At 40.4% G+C, this 22572-nt stretch overlaps 1 protein-coding gene across 4 annotated transcripts in view; it reads right to left on the reverse strand.

Moving 5' to 3' along the window:
• Positions 1–273: 273 nt before the first annotated feature.
• The window catches only part of IL23R (interleukin 23 receptor), a 75396-nt gene continuing 53097 nt past the window's right edge, over positions 274–22572 (reverse strand). For 3 of the 4 annotated variants that reach the window (XM_005204485.5, XM_059884849.1, XM_059884848.1), the window contains exons 8-11: positions 12588–12677; positions 9706–9811; positions 5057–5147; positions 274–1370 (exon numbers count right to left, since the gene is read on the reverse strand). In XM_005204485.5, coding sequence (XP_005204542.1) covers positions 720–1370; positions 5057–5147; positions 9706–9811; positions 12588–12677 — 938 coding nt within the window. In that variant the 3' untranslated portion in view covers positions 274–719. 4 annotated transcript variants of the gene reach the window in all.

The following is a 22572-nucleotide window of genomic DNA, read 5'->3' on the forward strand; positions in this document are numbered from 1 at the left end:
CTCAGTCATGTCCGACTCTTTGCGACCCCATGGACTGTATGTAGCCTACCAGGATCCTCAGTCCTTGGGATTTTCCAGGCAAGAATACTGGAGTGGGTTGCCATTTCTGTAATTAACACATCAGCTACACCACAGAAGAACAACGTCGTCACTCTTAACTAGAATGAAGACAACCACCTCATGATTTCCACACATCACTGTTTACAACTCTCTCAGTCCAAAATCAAAACAAGGAAGGTCACATTCTTAATACCTGAATAGAAAGCAGTAGAAAAAAAAAAAAAACACAGTAAATATGTAATTAATTGTTCCTCTGTTTCCATCCCTTACTTGTTTGGTTGTTTGTGGGCTATATTTTTATCTACTAAGTAATAAAATGAAAATTAAACTTGTTTTTCCTCTTGTAAGCAAATACTAATAGCTCGATTTTAAAAAACTATTTTCTGCATTTATTTCATTACCATATATTTTGCATTATTTATCCTTCATACAGAGAGATCTCTTTAGTGTCTTGCAATGAGGAAAATTTTTAAAAGATATAGTGGAAACATTTTTTAAAATATAGAAGTCTTCTCTAATATTTCTGCTGCTTTTGTGGCCATGAAGTATGTTTCATCTTTGGATCTTAATTCTCTAATTAAAAAAAAATTGGGCAGAATTAAATTTGTGTTGAGAGAGAGCCCTCTTCAGATTGCAAGGCAGCTTTTGACTACACAAATCTACTTTTCTAAGAGTGAAATCCGATTGAAGTGGCTTTCCAAAATATTTTGTGGAAAGTAAGAATTAATAGATGGCAACTCTTTGTTCATGCTCCCCAAACAGGAGACAAATTCATCAGGCAGCAGAGTTTGTTCTGGAATAGTTTCATTCAGTAATGCATCTTCCAGAAGCATGGCAGTTTCCCCCTCTATTGAGTTTTGCATGTCTGGAGGACTGCATTCTCCTTGATTTAAAATGAGGTTTAATTCTTCAAGAAATAGTGTGTTGCTTAGTGAATTTGTACTTGAGACAGAAAAAGCAAAATCAGGATATTTTTTAAACCTGGCATTGTTTCCCAAGTTTAAGGAATCAGCTGGTGGTTCCAGAATTGAGGAAGCTGTTTCATCATCATTGCTGAGATGGTTTCCCCCAGGGAGAAAACTTGAAATCTGGGGTTTATACCCAGTGTTGAGATCAGGAATATAAACAACTGTAGTGTCGGTGAGTAGTGATTTCTCCAGGCTCTCTTTTCTCTCCAGGCATCCTGTATTGTTTTCTTTCTTGTAGCCCATGGGTTTTTCTTCTGGGAGAATGATTTCTATCTCTGTAATCACCGGATCAACATATAGGACCTGTTCGCTGGAATTGTTATTCATAAACTCATTTCTTTCCTAGGAAGGAAAGACACTTTTATTTTACAAAAGACATTTAAAGGAGCAAACTGGGTAAATGAGGACTAGAATTTTGCTTTCCCTCGACTTACCTTTCCCCCTTGCTTTTCTTCATAGTGTTTCTCTTCCCATATGATTTCCTACTTTTGTCTTGTTACTCTGCTCCTTTCCAAAGGTTTGTTAAATTCTCCCAGGAAGGGATTGAGGAAAGGAGTAATAAAAATAATCCATGCTGTAAGCACATGTCTTTATTTATGAATTTTAAAGAGAAAGAAGCCTTCTGCTTATTAACTTACATATTATCTCAGTGCCTTTTAAAATTTTGGAATATTTTGTAATATTATAGAGCTTTACTAGAAGAAAATACTTTGTTGCTTAAATAAAAGCCACCTGATGTGAAGAACTGACTCATTTGAAAGACCCTGATGCTGGGAAAGATTGAAGGCAGGAGGAGAAGGGGACAACAGAGGATGAAATGGTTGGATGGCATCATTGACTCAATGGACATGAGTTTGAGTAAACTCTGGGAGTTGGCAATGGACAGGGAGGCCTGGCGTGCTACAGTCCATGGGGTCGCAAAGTTTTGGACAGACTGAGCGACTAAACTGAACTGAAAAGGGCACAGAAAATCCTGTTTTGCTTCCATTTGAGAATAAAGTTGTGGTAAATGCTTTGGGTTGTGCCTCCAAAGGTGGGCAGCTGCTCACAATTCAGACATGTCTGTGGTGATCAGTCAGGAGGGTGGGTGAAGATAGTTTTTATTTGTATAAAAGCCTGATGACTTTTCTGGTAAGAGAAGGGCTCATGGCCTTCCACCTGATGGGTGGCTTCCTGGGGCAAGTAACTCCCACCCAACATAGTTATAAAATTATAGCTGCCCGCTATTGTGGAATGTTTGAGTCCTTCCAAAATTCATATGTTGAAGCCCTGTGATGATATTAGGAGGTCGGACCTTTGGGAGGTAATTAGGTCATGAGAATGGAGCCCTCATAAATAGGATTAGTGTTCTCATAAGAAAAGACACAAGAAAACTGATCTCTCAGTCTGCCATCTGAGGATATAGCAAGAAGACAGCCGTCTGTAAGAGAGCTCTCACTAGGAACCACATCTGCTTGTGTCTTGATCTTGGACTTCCCACTTAAGCTGCCCAGTCTGTGGTATTCTATTGAGCGTCCTGAACTGACTAGACTACCACCTCTTAGTCTTTTGGCGGAAAGCAAAACCTCATCTGAAGGAAACCCTAAGGTTCATTTCTAATTCCAAGAGCTCAGGATGGGAAGGAAGCTTGGCAAAAGGAAGACCTTGAATAAAGCAGGGTGAAATATCATTAAATTTTTTTCAACTCAGCCTCCCCAGGGCCTTTGCTAGGTTTGTGTTGGGAAGGGCAGACATATAGTCATGGATCAGATGTAGTCAAAGGAACCAGATTTGCTATTGTAAACCAAGAGGAAGGGGGTGTTTTTCCCCTCTTCAGGTTGACAGCTGAATGGAGAAGTACATAGGGGTCAGACCACAGTGAAGGACACAAAGCAAGGACTAGTCCAGAGTGAGGACACTGAAGGAAGAGGAGAATCTGATCACAGCGAGGTCAGGGACAATTGTCTGAACCACAGAGTGTTCCCAGTTCCCCAGGATAACTAGTGGGGGAACAAGACAGAGTGACTAAGTGGAATGAATATCAAGACCACAGGATTTATCAGCTGTAGTTTACTGACTGTGTACTTGCCCTTCAGCCAGTTGTTAACTACTTTATTCTATGTATGGGTTCAGTTATTCCAGACCACCCCTTCACTATGTACATTACCTCCTTAGAGTCAACCACGTCCACACTCTTTCCTTTAAGTATCCAGTGACAAGGATCCCTCCTCCTCTTCATGGTAGGCCTTTCCTCCTCAACCCTTCATAGTCTTGCTTGCTCAATCCTTGCCCTACCTCTGCCACCCCATACTAGTCCTTTCAAGCCCACCCAATTTAGTACAAATACAATTCTGAGTCCACACTGCTCTGTAGCTATTGTTACACATAGGTTGCATCAGTACCATCAGTACTGAGAGCATTTGACCATGTGTCAGCATAGCCCCTTTCTTACTTCTCTTCTAGTCTACACTCATCAAAAGATGTCTCCACGTCCATCCCCACTTCTTTATCTTCTATTCACTTCTAACTGAACCCTTGGATGGACCACTGGTGACCTGCTCCTTGTAATATTCCATAGGCACATTACACTCCTTATAAGCCCTCTACAAAGTCAGCACTGAGGACTCTTGCTTCTTGACACTTTGCCCACCCCTCACAATGCTAATTTTTCACAGTGGTTTTCAAACCCTTAACAGTGTTCTCGACACTGGCTGTATAGTGGATTCACATGGGAAAATTTGAAGATGCTGACACCTGAGTCTCCCTACATCAGCCCTCCTCCCCAAAGATCCTGGTCTCCCTCAAAAGATTGTGGCCTGGGAATCAGGATTCTAAAATGCAATCAAGGCTGAGAACTGTTGCCTTAAGGACTTATCTAGGGCTCTGAAAGGAGTTGATTAGTGGGCTCACTAGATCTCCAGACAGAACCACTTTTACTTGTTTTGCAATACTTGTCTACTTCAACATCATTTGAACAGAGGGTCCCTAGGCTAAAAATAAATTTAAGCTTGAAAACTGTTGGTTGGTCAAATGAAGTCTGAGTTCCAAAATAAGGCCTCCTGTGCCCTGATCCACTCTACATGCAGTGCTTAGTCACTTCAGTCATGTCTGACTCTGTGCAACCACTCTGCATTCCCCCATTATTCCAGCCACTCCTCACATCAAATGTTTCCACAAAGCCACACCCAGCAAGCTCTTCTCATCTCTGCACCTTTGCTCATGTAGCCTCCCTATTTTGAATGTTCTCTGTCTCTCCTGAGCAATTCCTTCCCATCTCTTAATATATTTCCTCTACATTCGCATCAAGTTTGGTCTCATTTCTTTCACTATACTACGTTGCTGCATTTCAATGCTTAGATGATGTGTCTGTCCAATCAACTGAGTTTTGAGCCCCTTGACAGCCAGGCCAGAGAGCCAGAAAGTTAAGAGCACACATAGCAGATTCTTCCCTCTCCTCCATAACCAGCAGCTGCTCCTTCAAAACCTGCAAGATCCCCTATTGCCTCAGGATCTTCCCAGGACAACCTTCTATTCTTTGTTGAACTGGAGACCTGATCTACCCCTGGTGACACCATCTGCCACAGTCTCCTCACATCCATCTTCTCGAATTCCACTGGGTCTCAGGAGCAAAGTAGTATCTTCCTTGGGCTCCACCTGCTTCTCCAACTAGTGTAAAACAGAAGCCCCTTTGTGTCTCTGAGGCTCCTTCTATTTAGATTTTATTCCCTGTCCCTTCGATCTCTGGGGACACCTACCAATTGTTTGGCCACCAAGTAGCTCTGGCACCTGGCTTACAATCTTGTTCTTCACTTTTCTCTTTTGAATAACATTGCTTCTCTCTTCCATCTCTCTTTTCTTCCCCTAACCCATTCTCCCATCTCTCTTAAGTATGATCTGAAATATGTACAGTTTTATTTCTGCATATGTTTATACAGTTGTGCAAATATGCACACACATTTATTTATTTTAATGGAAATTCTACTTTAACTATTGGACTGTGCTCTTGGTCTCAGCTGCCATTTAGTTTGTACTTAATGGTGTTTGATTACCTGAAGTATTTTCACAACTTTACTGTTTTCCATATTAGGAATATCTTCATAGAGCCATTTTGGTATTAGCAATAAGATTCTTCTTTTAATTCTAAAAAACAAAAAATGACACATTAAGATAAGTATCTTACTGGAGGACTGGTGCAGGCAATCATCTTGGAGATTAGGAAATAAACTAGAATAGAATACATAATAAAAGTTAAAATTTCCAATGCAGGAACTAAGATTTCCATCTCTTTAAAAGTTATATGGGAAATTGATTCAGGATCTTTTCAGATGTCCCTCTTCTCCATATTGCTCTGCCTCCAAGGAGTCGGAACATTCCAAAGCACTCATGCTAGATTCAAGATAAGTGGGAGAACCACCCAGGAAGTGAAACTATACATGCGTTAAATATGGCAAAGCATTATAAGTGGAGACGTTAGTGTGGAAAAGTTTGTAAAACTTTAGGGATAAATGTAAAACTTTCCAAGGGGAGCATAACCATAAAGAAATATTAAAGAAGAGAATGTCATATAGGAAAACTATAATATTTGTGCTCCTCTAATTGTAATGATTCTAAATAAGGTTGAGAGAGAGTGGTAGCCACAAACTTCCCTTATGGGGAAGTGGTCAGAGTAGGAGCCTGGAGAAATTGTCTTTCAGTTGTATGGCACAGAGAGAACACCAGTTTTTACTTCACTTGTGTACTTATTAAGGATCTCTGGGGTTGTGTGACAGAAAGAAGAGGGAGAAGCTATGAACACCCCACTTTTCCTCCGAAGCTACCCCTTGGCACTGCCACTGTGTTGAAAGCACTTTCTACATTTATGTAAACACTGATTTGAGCAAAGAGGTTGTTTGGGAGTTTAGGTTGGGAGCTTAGAAAAGACTACAGTGAGCTCTGGCACATTATTACATGTTAACAATGCACCACACAATCAGGCTTGCTTATCTGCTTATGCAGCTTCTGTAAGAACTTCAACTAATAAACAATCAAAATGGCTGCACAGACTTTGCTAGCTCAACTTGACCTTGAATTGTAGCATAAAACTAGTTTCTTTACATATATTTATACAATGTTTTATGGTTCAGTTTCTTTTACTATTTCATATTCCTTTAGCATACCTAAAATTAGAACAAATTGGTAAATTCATGATACTGTAGTAAAGTTTTTATACAGAATACTGATACAGTGAGAAAAAAATATTCATTCAATATCACGATAATCCAAGTCATGCCCCAACCAGTAACGCTGGAGAAGCTGAAGTTGAATGGTTCTATAAAGACCTACAAGACCTTCTAGAACTAATACCCCCAAAAGATGTCCTTTTCATTATAGGGGACTGGAATGCAAAAGTAAGAAGTCAAGAAACACCTGGAGTAACAGGCAAATTTGGCCTTGGAGTACAGAATGAAGCAGGGCAAAGGCTAATAGCATTCTGCCAAGAGAATGAACTGGTCCTAGCAAACACCCTCTTCCAACAACACAAGAGAAGACTCTACACATGGACATCATCAGATGGTCGACACCAAAATCAGATTGATTATATTCTTTGCAGCCAAAGATGGAGAAGCTCTATACAGTCAGCAAAAACAAGACTGGGAGGTGACTGTGGCTCAGATCATGAACTCCTTATTGCCAAATTCAGACTGAAATTGAAGAAAGTGGGGAAAACCACTAGACTGTTCAGGTATGACCTAAATCAAATCCCTTATGACTATACAGTGGAAATGAGAAATAGATTTAAGGGACTAGATCTGATGGACAGAGTGCCTGATGAACTATGGATGGAGGTTCATGACATTGTACAGGAGACAGGAATCAAGACCATCCCCAAGAAAAAGAAATGTAAAAAGGCAAAATGGCTGTCTGGGGAGGCCTTTCAAATAGCTGTGAAAAGAAGAGAAGTGAAAAGCAAAGGAGAAAAGGAAAGATATTCCCATTTGAATGCAGAGTTCAAAGAATAGCAAGGAGAGATAAGAAAGCCTTCCTCGGCAATCAATGCAAAGAAATAGAGGAAAACAATAGAACGGGAAAGACTAGAAATCTCTTCAAGAAAATTAAAGATACCAAGGGAACATTTCATGCAAAGATGGGCTCAATAAAGGACAGATGGTATGGACCTAACAGAAGCAGAAGATATTAAGAAGAGGTGGCAAGAATACACAGAAGAACTGTACAAAAAAGACCTTCACGACCCAGATAATCATGATGGTGTGATCACTCACACTCACCTAGAGCCAGACATCCTGGAATGTGAAGTCAAGTGGGCCTTAGGAAACATCACTATGAACAAAGCTAGTGGAGATGATGGAATTCCAGTTGAGCTATTTCAAATCCTGAAAGATGATGCTATGAAAGTGCTGCACTCAATATGTCAGCAAATTTGGAAACCTCAACAGTGGCCACAGGACTGGAAAAGGTTTTCATTCCAATCCCAAAGAAAGGCAATGCCAAAGAATATGCAAACTACTGCACAATTGCACTCATCTCACACGCTAGTAAAGTAATGCTCAAAATTCTCCAAGCCAGGCTTCAGCGATATATGAACCATGAAGTTCCAGATGTTCAAGCTGGCTTTAGAAAAGGCAGAGGAACCAGAGATCAAATTGCCAACATCTGCTGGATCATCAAAAAAGCAAGAGAGTTCCAGAAAAACATCTATTTCTGCTTTATTGACTATGCCAAAGCCTTTGACTGTGTGGATCACAATAAACTGTGGAAAATTCTGAAAGAGATGGGAATCCCAGACCACCTGACCTGCCTCTTGAGAAATCTGTATGCAGGTCAGGAAGCAACAGTTAGAACTGGACATAGAACAATAGACTGGTTCCAAATAGGAAAAGGAGTATGTCAAGGCTGTATATTGTCACCCTGCTTATTTAACTTATATGCACAATACATCATGAGAAATGCTGAGCTGGAGAAAGCACCAGCTGGAATCAAGATTTCTGGGATAAATATCAATAACCTCACATATGCAGATGACACCACCCTTATGGCAGAAAGTGAAGAAGAACTAAAGAGCCTCTTGATGAAAGAAAGTGAAAATGGAGAGTGAAAAAGTTGGCTTAAAGCTCAACATTCAGAAAACTAAGATCATGGCATCCGGTCCCATCACTTCATGGCAAATAGATGGGGAAACAATGCAAACAGTGGCTGACTTTATTTTTCTGGGCTCCAAAATCACTGCAGATGGTGATTGCAGCCATGAAATTAAAAGACACTTACTCCTTGGAAGAAAAGTTATGACCAACCTAGATGGCATATTAAAAAGCAGAGACATTACTTTGCCAACAAAGGTCTGTCTAGTCAAGGGTGTGGTTTTTCCAGTGGTCATGTATGGATGTGAGAGTTGGACTATAAAGAAAGCTGAGCGCCAAAAAATTGATGCTTTTGAACTGTGGTGTTGGAGTAGACTCTTGAGAGTCCCTTAGACTGCAAGGAGATCCAACCAGTCCATGCTAAAGGAAATCAGTCCTGAATGTTCATTGGAGGGTCTGATGTTGAAGCTGAAACTCCAGTACTTTGGCCACCTGATGCGAAGAGCTGACTTATTTGAAAAGACCATGATGCTGGGAAAGATTGAAGGCAGGAGGAGAAGGGGATGACAGAGGATGAGATGGCTGGATGGCATCACTGACTCAGTGGACATGAGTTTGATAAACTCTGGAAGTTGATGATGGACAGGGAGGCCTGGCGTGCTGCAGTCCATGGGGTTGCAAATAGTTGGACACCACTGAGTGACTGAACTGAACTGAACTGAAGGATAATGGGCAAATGGGGCTGCTAAATGGGGCTGAACTGAAGGAGAATGTGCAATGAGGCTGCTAAAACACTAACAAAATTGGTTCAAAGTGATGAATTCAGACACTGCCACACTTTTTTTCAGACTGACTCAGGGGATTTATTTGGGTAGAACTTGAATCAGTTTACAGCTTAACTACTGTGAAGAATCCAGGCACAGTAGACAGACTTGAGGCACATTGAGAAGACTGCATAGGGACAGAAAGAACATGGGCTGAGATGTCAGCTGCCTTTGGACTCCTGGCTTAGTGTTTGGTGACCTTGGTTTGAGCACTTACCCTCTCTACACTTCATCTAAATCATCTGTAAAATAGGTCACTCAGCTTTTCTGGCAGGTTGTTGCAAGGATTAAATGAATGATATTTGTAAAGAGTTTGGCATGGATAGATTCCCTGATGCTCAGTTGGTAAAGAATCCACCTGCAATGCAGGAGACCCCAGTCTGATTCCTGGGTGGGGAAGATCCCCTGGAGAAGGGATAGGCTACCCACTCCAGTATTTTCGGGTTTCTTTTGTGGCTCAGCTGGTAAAGAACCTGCCTGCAATGCAGAAGACCTGTGTTTGATCTGTGGGTTGTGAAGATCCCCTAAAGAAGGGAAAGGCTACCCACTCCAATATTCTGGCCTGGAGAATTTCATGGACTCTATAGTCCATGGGGTCCCAAAGAGTTGGACACAACTGAGCGACTTTCACTTTCACTTTTTGGCATGGATGCATACTCATTAAATACTGTTCCTTTTATTTTGCCTTTTTCTCAGGAAAAGTGTTGATGAATTTTTAAAATAAATCACATAGTTGACTACATTTTGATGGTACAAATATATGGTCTAAATGAGAAAACAAATTCAACAAAAACCTACCCAGTTCGAAGCGATCTGTTAAATATCCCAATCAAAGATAGAACTGACAGCATAACAGCAAAGAAGACCATTCCCAATAAAAGTCCAATGTCTTGTTTCCTGTTGTCTGAAAGGAAAGAAAAATAATTTTAGCTATAATTTCCATCTTGGCTACGTGATGTGAAGAACTGACTCATTGGAAAAGACCCTGATGTTAGGCAAGATTGAAGGCAGGTGGAGAAGGGGGTGACAGAGGATAAGAAGGCTGGATGGCATCATTGACTTAATGGACATGAGTTTGAGTAGACTCCTGGAGATGGTGAGGGATAGGGAGGCCTGGAATGCTGCAGTCCATGGGGTCACAAAGAGTTGGACACGACTGGAACAACAACATGTGATACCAGAATCACTGTTCTCTCTATTCTGCTCCAAGTGAAGGTCATTAATCTCAAAGGAAACAGGAAGAAGAAATAAAATTAACCTTTACCTCGGGCTGTAAAGTGACTGCCATTCCAAACTGCACAACAGTATCTTTTGTTTGAGAAGATTGGGTTGCACGGATCTGAGGTCAGTGGGTTTCTGGAATTGAGTCTCTGGCAAATGTGGTCAGTGTTAGACATTTTTTATGAGCTTGTGCTTGCATATTTTATATTTAAAAAAGTGTAGTGATGAACCTCATTTGGTTTGTCTGACACAAGTGAGAATTCCCAATTGCTTGTGACAGATGCTAAAGCTGGCCACAATCACAACTGAGGTTTTTTTTGGTTTGTTTAACCTTTTGTACAAGACAGAAGTTATGTACAGTTTGTCACCATTCTTCAAAGTTGACTGTTCATGAATTTCTTCCTGCTGAAAAAGGGCACTCTACTTAGAGCAATATACAAGAGAGAAATTCAAATTGTCATATATTTTGCACTGATATTTTATTTTAGAAACAAGGCTTATTTTGAATTTTGAAGTAGAATTAATCACCTGAAATCTTTAAATAAATAATATATTCAACATGTATTACCTGCCAGGCCCGTCACATTTTCTCGCTGCTGCTGCTGCTGCTAAGTCGATTCAGTTGTGTCCGACCCTGTGCGACCCCATAGACGGCAGCCCACCAGGCTCCCCCGTCCCTGGAATTCCCCAGGCAAGAACACGGGAGTGGGTTGCCATTTCCTTCTCCAATGCATGAAAGTGAAAAGTGAAAGGGGAGTTGCTCAGTCATGTCCGACTTTTAGTGACTCCATGGACTACAGCCTACCAGGCTCCTCTGTCCATGGGATTTTCCAGGCAAGAGTACTGGAGTGGGGTGCTATTGCCTTCTCCACATTTTCTCCCTAGTACATGAAAAACCTTATTTTCTGTTTTCAAAAGTAGACTGTAATTGAGACATGATTTGTCACATGGGACATCTAAGCCATGCTGTGTATTGTCTCCTTCATCCTCCTTCCTCCCTTTGACAAACGTTTATCAGATATTTACTACATGACAGGCACTGAATCAGCCCTACCCTAGTTATTTCCCAGCTGCACCTAACATACACTTGGGGGTCTCCAGGCTGTCCAGCCCCTCTCCTAAAGCCAGCTGGTGGGCTGGGGTCAATGTGGCTTAGTTCACTCCTAGTCCCTGTGGGGTATGGAGTTAGTGTTTTCCTAGGAATAAAATACAAGCCACTAATGGGAGGACTGACTGCCAGACATTAGAGCCTAGAAGATGATGGAGAATCCTAAGTTAACATGGGATCAGGTAAAGGGGTGTGAGGAGTAGAGCAGAGTGACCAAAAGTACAAGCCGAGATACCTGGGTTCCAATTAGATACTGCCATTTATCAGCTCTGTAACCTCAGAGCATAATAATGAACTTGCCAAAGCTCAAGTTTCCTCTTCTGTAAAATGATGCCTACCTAATAGAGCAGCCATGAGTTACTAGCCTCCACAGTTCCCACAGCAATACCAAGGTGCTGGTCTGTGTAAGCATCTGTAATTAGGGATCTTTACGGAACCTAAGCACTTGGCTCATAATTGATTCACATAATACAAAATTTAGAGTACCCTTACATTGCTTGGTCTTTATAACGCTTACTGCCACCTTACTTTTCTTGTTTTATTTGTTGTTTACCTCCTCCCAACACACATTCATCTATCTAGAAAAGAAACTTCATGAAGACGGGCTTTGTTCATTTTTTTCACTGCCTATTCCCCAATACTCAAAATAGTGACTTAGAATATGTGCCTGGCAACACAGAATGTTTTTTAATAAATAAATAAAAATCCAAAGAACATCAATATTGTCTGCAAAAGTTTTTATACTGTTCCTGCCATATTTCTGTGCAAGGAAATAAATGTTCCACAACCTGATCTCATATCTTTTTATGCCTAAAACATTTTGATATGCTTATCAATGGAAAATATATAGTCATACTAACAAATAAAATGGCAGCTGGTTTGTGTAAGAGAAGGAGCACAATAGACTTTAGGATTTGGAAAATCAGATTTGAATTTTAGTTCAAATAAGTTCCTCAATGTCTCTGAGTTCCAGTTTTCCCATCTGTAAAATAGACTCATAACACTTACCTCAAGAAGTTATTTTGAAGATTGAAAAAGATGAAGTACATGAAACTTTTAGCACAAGGTAAACACTTAAATAATGATATTTTTTAGGAAGAATTTTTGAGGTCTTGAGCCCCAGCACCAACTGAAATGAACATGTTTTTAACCCAGAGCAAAAGCCGGCAGAATCTACTTAAAACACTCCTTAAAATCAATTTTAAGCAGATTTTTGTTGGTTATTTTCCAGTGTAAATCATGTGGCATATCTTACTATCAAGAACTTATGCCTAACGTGATTTTTCAGTATGGAGCATTTAAATGAATGATTGCTAAGACTACTCAACAAACCTAAGCAGTATTTTCTTACCAGAAGTAAGGTGTTTTTTAAAGATGGAAGCAATTAGAAGTCCAGAATTCTGAGTATCATGTTGGAATGATTTCATTGTGACCTGAGGAACTTAAACAAAAAGAAAATAGTATAAGCTTTTCATTCTTTGCACTCAGGTTGCCCAGTTTCCTAAGAGAGTTTTTTTACTTGTTTGGAGATGAATAAAGTAAACCCCTAACTTTAATAGACTGCAAAGATGGAGTAAAAGCCTTCTGTATGTGTGTCTTTTCCTCTTTTTATTAAATTGGATAAATCCCAAAGGAGGAAACATACAAAGGACGATACCTGGAGTTTGTAAGACTTCAAGATGTGTCCACTAATTTCCTGAGACTTCTAGGCAACAAATACCAAGGAGCTTTATTTCATTCACTGAGCCAGAAGAAAATGCACAACCGGTCTCTACTTGATTCCTTCCAATAGGTGATGCAATAAGGTTTAGGTTTCCTTAAGCGCCTCCAAGATGTGACACTTTTGCCTTCGCATGATCTTCAAGATGCTCTTGGCAAACAGCATCTTGGCTCCATATAAGAAGCCCAGTTTTGATTAGCAGACACTTTGAAGTTATAACATAAGGGTGGAATGCCATTAATGACTTCCCTCTGCTCCTTCCCTGCTGGCAAGGATCCTGGCCAGCCCTGTCTACTCATAAAGGCTCTCAGAACACTGCTAATGAAAGCTTCTGACCAGGGTGGGGTCATCTAGCTTTCTTGATAGCTAACTCATTTTCAGTCTGAACTCAAGAGTCCTGGAGCTTCCTCACCCACCTCCTCCCTCTTGATAGTTAAAAGCTTCCAGAGGTGATTTCAAGGACACGATTCTCCCAGTTGATGGAAGATGTTCCTTAAAGTGGTTCTAAGCTCTGGATCCCCAGTAGGGCCGCAAACCCTGTGTATTCAGTCATTCTGATTTTAGTGTTCAAATTCTTCTTTTAAAAGAATTACAGTGGGGGTCAGGGAGAGATCACAACTTGAGATGTCCTTAACTGCTACAGGGATATTACAGGCTTTTATAACAAGCTATGTGGCTGGGGCAACTCTTTTTGACAAAAATATCACAGAGTTCCGATAAAAAAGGTCCCTATGGGTCTTTGGAAATGATTATAAAAGGCTGATCTGGTTGCAAACACAGGCTCAACTGTAGAGGAGTTTTCTGAGAACCATGGGTAGGGAATTTTAGGAGATGAAAACATCAGAAAAGCCAAAAGTTCTTTCTTGTGTTTTTATCTTGCTTCTCCACAGCAAGAGGGAAATGTTTCACTCTGAACTGTGCATGCTGCATGCTCAGTCGCTTCCGTCGTGTCTGACTCTGTGCGACCCTATGGACTGTAGTCCACCAGGCTCCTGTGTCCATGGGATTCTCCAGGCAAGAATACTGGAGTAGATTGAAGTGTCCTCCTCCAGGTGATCTTCCCGACCCAGGGATCAAACTATCGTCTTTTATGTCTCCTGGGTTCTTTACCACTAGTGCCACTTGGGAAGCCCTACTCTGAATTGTGACAAATCAGAAACTCTTTCTGGCTCCTTGGTGCTTCTGTAAATCTCTTTTTTCCCCTGAGTGTGTGGTTCCATCACCAGTGGCCAACAGCCAAGATTATTCATCTAATTTTAAGAAAAATATTACATTAAAATGTAATACAGGTTTATAGCATATGTTGCTGGATTATTTTGTTCTCACTTTTATTATTTTTGAATTAGCATTTTATTTAAAAATAATATACAATGTTGCTAGCTTTTAAACACAGGTTAATATAATTCTGTTGCATAAACTGCAGGTGGTTATTTGGCAATGAAACATCAGTTATTAATTTGCATCACGTAAAAATAATTTTCATATCAGACTAGGGTTTTATTAGCCCTAATAGAGAAGAAACATAATCTTCCTTTAGAGTCTTTTGTTATCATAATTTCAAATTGACCAGGTTAGAGTAATGAAGCCATTTAAAAAATGTGCTTAATTGTGAGGTGATTTCATAAAGAATCATGTATCTGAAGTAAGACAATTTATAAGCAAAATTGTCAGAGAAGAAATCAAGTCAATGATAAATTTTTAAGCATGGGACTAAAATGAAGCCATGTAGACTATATATTCTTCACAGCATACTGCCACCAAGTGGCTAGGTCATTTTTTTTTTAATCACACATAATATTTTTCATTATAAAATCAATAACTGTAAAAAGAGAAAATAATTTTAAAAGAAAAATAAAAGGGAAAAAAAGTCCTAACCCTTAATCCAGCTTCCATGACTAAAACATTGTTTATATCAACTCTGATGATCAGTGTATTGCCTAAAACGCTAGAAAAAAATCTCACAGTATTTTTGTTATTTGTTTAATGTCTGTGGTATTGTCTGTAAAGAGACAATTCTGTCTCTGCAGCAGAATATTAAATTATGCTTATTACTCTCACAGTACATATTTGAGTATACTCAGAAACCCCAAATCATCTCTAATTTGGTAAAAATTTTTATATAATTTATACACACTGACATTGGACACTAGAGTTAGTCTTAACAGAAGGGAACGTGTTTATAGGGAGTTGAGAATTTTTTTTTAAAAAGATGTAGTTTCTTATTCTTGGACAAAACTGGAAGCAAAACTGCATTCTTTGGCCCACTGAATACCAGCTTAATTTAATCAGATCTACTCAAAAGGAATTAACTTTTGCAATAATGTATTCCATCTGTGTCTTACGGATAATGTCAAACCAGTCTCCTCAGCCTTTGCCTCCACGTCTACCATGGGGCAAAATGTGTTTTGTTATTCTTTTAAAGTGATGATTTATTGAGTACTAATTACGTTCCAGATAATGCACTAGACTTTACATGCTTTCTCTCATTTAATCCTTACAACAACCTAATCAGGTAGATAATACTGTTGTTCTCATTTAAAGATGAAGCAACAAAGGCATAATAAGGATAAATGACATGTGCAAAGTCACCTAGGCAGAGATCCAAGAGTAAAAATTCCTACCTGGTTCTGGCATGTGATTTACGCTGGTCGCTGGCCCCATTAATTAACAATCTCACCTTCTATCAGGATGGCTGCAGGTGGGGCAGCTCAGCCAGCCCAGCAAGCAGAGCTCCCTGCTGAGACTTAGCCGTTGTCCCTGGGGGCTGGCCAGTGTGCTAGAGCTGCCTGGCCTTGTAGGGCTCAGGACCCACCTCAATGGCCTGTGTTTGGACTAACCCACTGAGCACTGATTCTTAGACTCTTCCAGCCTAGAGTTATTTTCTTCTGAACACCAACTATTTTATACAAGCTACGGTGGCTCAGAAAGTAAAGAATCTGCCTGCAATGCAGGAGACCCAGGTTCAATTCCTGCGTCAGGAAGATCCCCTGGAGAAGGGAATGGCCTCCAGCATTCTTGCCTAGAAAATTCCATGGACTGGGGAGCCTGGAGACCTACAGTCTACATGGTTGCAAAGAGTCAGACACGACTGAACAAGTAACACACACACATGCTAACTACAAGATGCTTGAAAAACATAGAAGAGTATGAAAAAGAAAATACAATTTTGTATTTGTTCAAAAACTAGAAACAATCATTTTTTTTATATTTGTTAACAGTCTTTGGTGTATGTCTATGCCCTAGTGGAGATTATGCTCTTTACTAAATGTTGTGTCTAGGTTTTTTTATTCAATACTACATCATGAACATTTAAAAGTTTTATTAAAACTTGTTCACAGTCATCATAGTACTGGCAATTAAATATTTCATCATGTTTGTACTGTGTTGATTCTATCACTCTCCCATTGAGAAACTGTATAGCTTGGTGATTTCAAATAACAGCTTTGGATTTAGATGAAACTGTTCAAATCTTTGCCAACAAAGGTCCGTCTAGTCAAGGCTATGGTTTTTCCTGTGGTCATGTATGGATGTGAGAGTTGGACTGTGAAGAAGGCTGAGCACTGAAGAATTGATGCTTTTGAACTGTGGTGTTGGAGAAGACTCTTGAGAGTCCCTTGGACTGCAAGGAGATCCAACCAGTCCATTCTGAAGGAGGTCAGCCCTGGGATTTCTTTGGAAGGAATGATGCTAAAGCTGAAACTCCAATACTTTGGCCACCTCATGTGAAGAGTTGACTCATTGGAAAAGACTCTGATGCTGGGAGGGATTGGGGGCAGGAGGAGAAGGGGACGACAGAGGATGAGATGGCTGGATGGCATCACTGACTCGATGGACGTGAGTCTGGGTGAGCTCCGGGAGTTGGTGATGGACAGGGAGGCCTGGCATGCTGCGATTCATTGGGTCGCAAAGAGTCAGACACGACTGAGCGACTGAACTGACTGACTGACTGACTGTTCAAATCCTGGCTCTATCACCTGGAGTTGCATGGCCCTGGGCAAATTACTTAACTGCTTTGTGACTCTGTTTCTTCATTTGTCAAATTGGATAATAATAATAATGCTTCATTGTGAGGTTTGATGAGATAGTTCATACAAAGTGCTTAGTACCATGGCTTATACAAATTAAAAGCTTAGTAAGCATTAGCTATTGCTATTATTGGACTTTTAGATTGTTTCCAAATTCTTATTTTATAATTAGCTTTTAAATAAATTTTATGCATCAGACTTCTTTTCATATCTCTACTTATTTCCTAAGGCTAGATTTCTAAAAGTGGAATTGTTAGGCCAAAGGGCATAGATATTTTTAAGACACCTTTATTTTTGTCCTTGCCAGTCTTGGTGTTAGAGCCACACTAACCAAGATCTGCGTCTTAGAGCTTTGACCAGAGCTGACACAGGGCCCTTTCTAGACCTTTCCTTCTGAAGTTTCTAGGTATTTTAGAAAGAGAAGTCATACTAAAGGTGTGTTTTTCAAGTTAGTGAAGGTTTTTTCCCCGTCTTGTCTGTCTTAAAACATAAGCATCTCCTTTTGATTTATTTCTTCTTATTCTCCTTATTCTAATAATCTCAACTGTTTCACAGCATTTACATGCTATCTTCCTAGGCTAGTTTAGTTTTATGGTTGGAATTCAACATTATTTGGGCCAAGGGTAAAGATCTGACTATAGTCCATGTCAGATGGCAAAGCAAAAGACAGTAGGCAGAACTATCAAATAGTCACCAGAAGCTCTGGGCAGAGAAAAGGATACCTCAGAATAAACTCTTTACCACGCCTTGAAAAACAAGTCGAACAATGAATCATTTCATGAGTTACCATGTCATCCTCGTATATTAAGGACAGGAGGTCGTGCCTAGACATATTCAAGGGATTATCGTCATGCTTATATTCCTTACAGTTGAGGGAGAAGAAGGTAAGAAATCTGGGTATGGCAGTCATATCACTAAAGAGAAAGAATAAGAGAAGGAAAAGGTTAAAAAAAAAAAACGGCAGCCACCCAGACATTTTCTTGAGTGACATGGATCTCACAGAGGTGAGGATCTGATATCAAAGTGTAGCAAACTCTAGGCACGAGCATGGGCAGCTTCCAATTTTACCTAGTGGTTCAGGATTTTTCAAAGGTGCAGCCTGGCTATCAAGCCCAGCATGTACCTGTTCCTTAGTCTGAACAGTCTAGTGGACATTTGCCATTTTTCAGTTGCCCAGCTGCAGGACCTCCTTCTTTGTGGGCATCCTAGAGGAGGTAGGAGGCAGGTAGGGTTTCCTACTGTGGTAGCCTCAGTGGAGCAGAGAAACCCTCTCCCTACCCCATCCCACCCGCTCCCCAGCCAGCAAGTGGCTGCAAGCAGATGACCTAAGCCTCACTCATCAGATACCCTTCTCCCCAACTCACACGTGGCTCCAGGAAATCACTTAGAATCCGATACAGATGCAGCAGCTATATCCAGAGTCTGGTGACAGCAGCAGCAGTGGAGTGTCTGGGGCTCAGGGAAGCAGTGGCAGGGAGCACAGTGCCCAGTGCAGAATCCTCACAGGAGTCTTCCCCGGCTGAGATTTTGGCTGGGCTTCTGGCTGCCCCCATCCCTTGGATCCTATCTGTGACCATTTTACCAGCCTTTCTACTACTTTCCAGCTGTCGTTCCAATAATTAATTCCTTTTCTGCTTCAGAAAACCAGATTTTATTTCTTTTGCTTACACCCAATCACAATGAAAAATGCTATAGTGGGTAAACATTGCAATTTTTGGTAGTGGGTGGTTAGGTGAGGAGACATGGTAGGACAAATATCGACCCCACAAAGATGTCCATGCTCCAATCCCTGGAATTTGTGGATAGATTACTTTATATGGCAAAAGGGATTTGAGATGGGGAGATTATCCTATATTCAGGAGTGAAATTTCAAGGGTCTTTATAAGGAGACAGGAGGGTCAGAGTCCGAGAAAGAGATTGGCAGATGCTATGCCTCTGATTTTGACGATGAAAAATGGGGCTGCAAGCCAAGAAATGCAGACAGCCTCTAGAATCTGGAAAAGGCACTGAAACTGACTCTGAGTGCCTTCAGAAGGAGCATAGTCCTGCCAATACCTTGGTTTTGGTGCAGTGGTGCTTATTTTGGATTACTCACCTTCAAAACTACTAGAAAACACATTAGTATTGTTTTAAGTTACTGAGTTTATTCTAACTTCTAATAGAAGTGATAGGAAACTAACACAGGAGAGTAAGACTTCCTCATGGAGAAGCATAATCTTTATTCTCTATTATTTGATTGTAGACCTCAGAGAGATTGTGAAACTCTTATGGATTGTTCTTTATTCTACAAAACCCTCGTGGTTTACTAGGGACAGGATCCAAAGAAGATTAAATCCAGATGAAGGATCTAAAATCATCAGTATTTCAAAAAACCCCACTCCAGTACTTTTGACTGGAAAATCCCATGGATGGAGGAGCCTGGTAGGCTGCAGTCCGTGGGGTTGCTAGAGTTGGACACGACTGAGTGACTTCACTTTCACTTTTCATTTTCATGCATTGGAGAAGGAAATGGCAACCCACTCCAGTGTTCTTGCCTGGAGAATCCCAGGGACAGGGAAGCCTGGTGGGCTGCCGTCTATGGGGTCGCACAGAGTCAGACACGACTGAAGCGACTTAGCAGCAGCATACATATTTAACCCAGTTTAGTAACCACAAACCTACAAATTTATAATCCATCTTAATATGAATGAATCAGAAATCTCTTAATTACAAATAACAGAATTTTTGCAAAGTACACTCTGTGTGCCACTTCTAATTTGCATTATATTTATTATCACCTATATTTGGTTCCATTGGTATAACATTTGTTTTTTCTTTTTGAGCCACTAAAATCCTGAAAAATTAATGAGAATCTTTGAGTCACTGGTAATACAACCAATGGTATTTTGTGAGAACAAAGTACAATGTGGTTTAATATCTTGCTTATACTTGCCTTCCTCTGGAGAACCTCCAAAAAACAAACAAACAAAAAAGACTATGATTTCTCTGGGAATCTTTTCTACTGCCAAGTTGTAATTCAAGCAAGTTAATTAGTCATTGTGAAAGGTAACTGCCCTTCCCTCAGGCCCCTAACTTGTCATTAAAGGGATTAGAGGGCCTGTACCTTTTCTTCATGACAAAAGGATCTGTATTACAACACAACTGAAAAACATTCCTGCCTAGAAGTGCTCTTCTCACATTTTTTCACATCAGTAGGAGTGAAATTAGGAAATTCATGTTCAGATTTTCAGTGTCGGTTTTCTGCGCCCACAAACTATCTTTTCCCTTTTGGTGCTATTTCTGCACTGCTTAATGACTCCAGGAATTGTTGCAGTGACTATCCAGGTTGGTGGTCTAGAAGCTCCAGTTTCAGCAGCCTCTGGAAGTTTTCAGCGCCTCTGCTGAAACCTCATATCCAGAGGCAGAGAGAGTCTAGGCCGAGGGGGTAATTTGGAACATGATGGTTCACTGGAGCCATGGTCCTGCATCCTATACTTCTTGAGATCCTGGGGTGCTCAGGGACTGAGGAAGTGGTGGGCAGGAGGAAAAGGAGGCAGAGGTGGAACCATAATACTAGAGAGAATGGCCTGAGATTCTCATGTATCCACCCTTTTTTGCCCCCCAAAACCATGTTACTAAGGCAATGGCTTGGGCAAGTAGTTCTGACCATTTTTGTCCACACACTTCTCCCTCTTACAGGGTGTATCCAACCTCCAGAACACTGGTTTTTACACTTGATAGATGTAATAATACTAGAGAGAATGGCCTGAGATTCTCATGTATCCACCCTTTTTTGCCCCCCAAAACCATGTTACTAAGGCAATGGCTTGGGCAAGTAGTTCTGACCCTTTTTGTCCACACACTTCTCCCTCTTACAGGGTGTATCCAACCTCCAGAACACTGGTTTTTACACTTGATAGATGCTGCAGAAATACCACTTGATAGATGCTGCAGATATACCACTTGATAGATGCTGCAGAAATACCACTTGATAGATGCTGAGGAATTGTATTTTTAACTGGTACCCAAGCATTTCTAATGCAGATGATGATCCTCAGAGAAGCACTGCTTTCAAGACATTTACTGAACCAAGTTCCAGCTGGAAAAACACACTGTGAATTTCCCTGTGGTGCCTTGTCTCGGGCAAGGTCACCTTTTCCTCCTGTACTTTGTCCTTGTCTCTAACTGCCCTATCCTATCCCAAGGTTCCTATGGATTCATTCTCTTCACTCTAACACAAACCTGCTTCCACATCTGGTATTCATGCCAAAGTGGAAACAGTTGATAGCATCTTATGGCTCCCTCTTCTCTCATGTATTTGCATTTCATAACAAACATTAAAAGAATTAAAAGAAGCTCCGTTGGCATATTAGCTAATGTATAGAGGAGGATTTGGTTAGGTGATCCAGAGGAGGCTGACAAGGGACCCTCTGAGGTCTCTTAGGAAGGAAACCAGCAGAACTACAGGGTGAGTGCTGGAATCCTGCAGCCTGCCTCATTCCCAGATCTACCATTTACCAGCTTTATAATGTTCAGCAAACTTCTTAATCTCCTTGAGCCTCATCCTCCTCTGTACAATTGGAATAACAGTTTTATAGGGCTGCGGTGATGAGTAAAATTCTTATCACAGTGCCCGACACATAATAAGCATCCAATAAATGTTAGCTGTATTATGTTTTATCCTGAAGTCACCTGGATTCAGCCACTGAATTAGCCTCTTGTTATTATACCAGGATAGAAACATAGTAGTCTCTAATACAGGGAAATTTGTCCCATAAAGTCTGAAAGTATATTCTGAGGTTGATTTATTTTTTCTTTTTTAGTCCCCTCTTATGATTATCCATGGTTTTGCTTTTCTCAGTCTGTTACCCTGGTCAGCTGGATCCAAAACTATTAAATGGAAAATTCCAGAAATAAAGAATTCTTAAATCTTAAACTGTACACCATTCTGAGTAGTGTGATGAAATTTTGCATTGTCCAGCTCCATCCTACCCTGGATATGAATGATCCACGAATTGGGCCTGTCAGTCATTTAGTAGCCATCTTGGTTATCAAAACAACTTTTCTGTATTTTGGTGCTTATCTTCAGGTGACTCTTATCTTACATAATAAGGGCCCAAAGAACAAGCATAGTGATGCTGGAAATTTGGATATGCTGAAAAGAAGCTGTAAAGTGCTTCCTTTAAGTGAAAAGATAAAAGTTCTCAACTTATTAAGGAAAGAAAAATAGTTCTACGCCAGGCTGTATGGTAAGAATAAATCTTCTGTCCTTTAAATTATGAAGAAGTAAAAAGAAATTTGTGCTAGTTTTGCTATCATACCTCAAACTGCACAAGTTACAGCCAGAGTGTGTGATGAGTGCTTAGTTAAGACTCAAAAGGCATTAAATTTGCACAATAAGGTATTTTGAAGTTGAAAAAGAAACTACATTCACACAATGTATATTATGTGTACATTGCTGTAGTTCTATTTTATTACTAGTTATTGTTGTTAATCTCTTGCTGTGCCTAATTTAGAAATTAAACTTTATGTTTTATTTACAGGAGAAAAACATAGTATATATAAAGCTCAGCACTATCCATGGATTCAGGCCTCCACTGGGGTCTTGGAAT

The sequence above is a fragment of the Bos taurus genome, chromosome 3 (genome assembly GCF_002263795.3).
Source record: "Bos taurus isolate L1 Dominette 01449 registration number 42190680 breed Hereford chromosome 3, ARS-UCD2.0, whole genome shotgun sequence".
Classification (NCBI taxonomy): Eukaryota; Metazoa; Chordata; class Mammalia; order Artiodactyla; family Bovidae; genus Bos; species Bos taurus.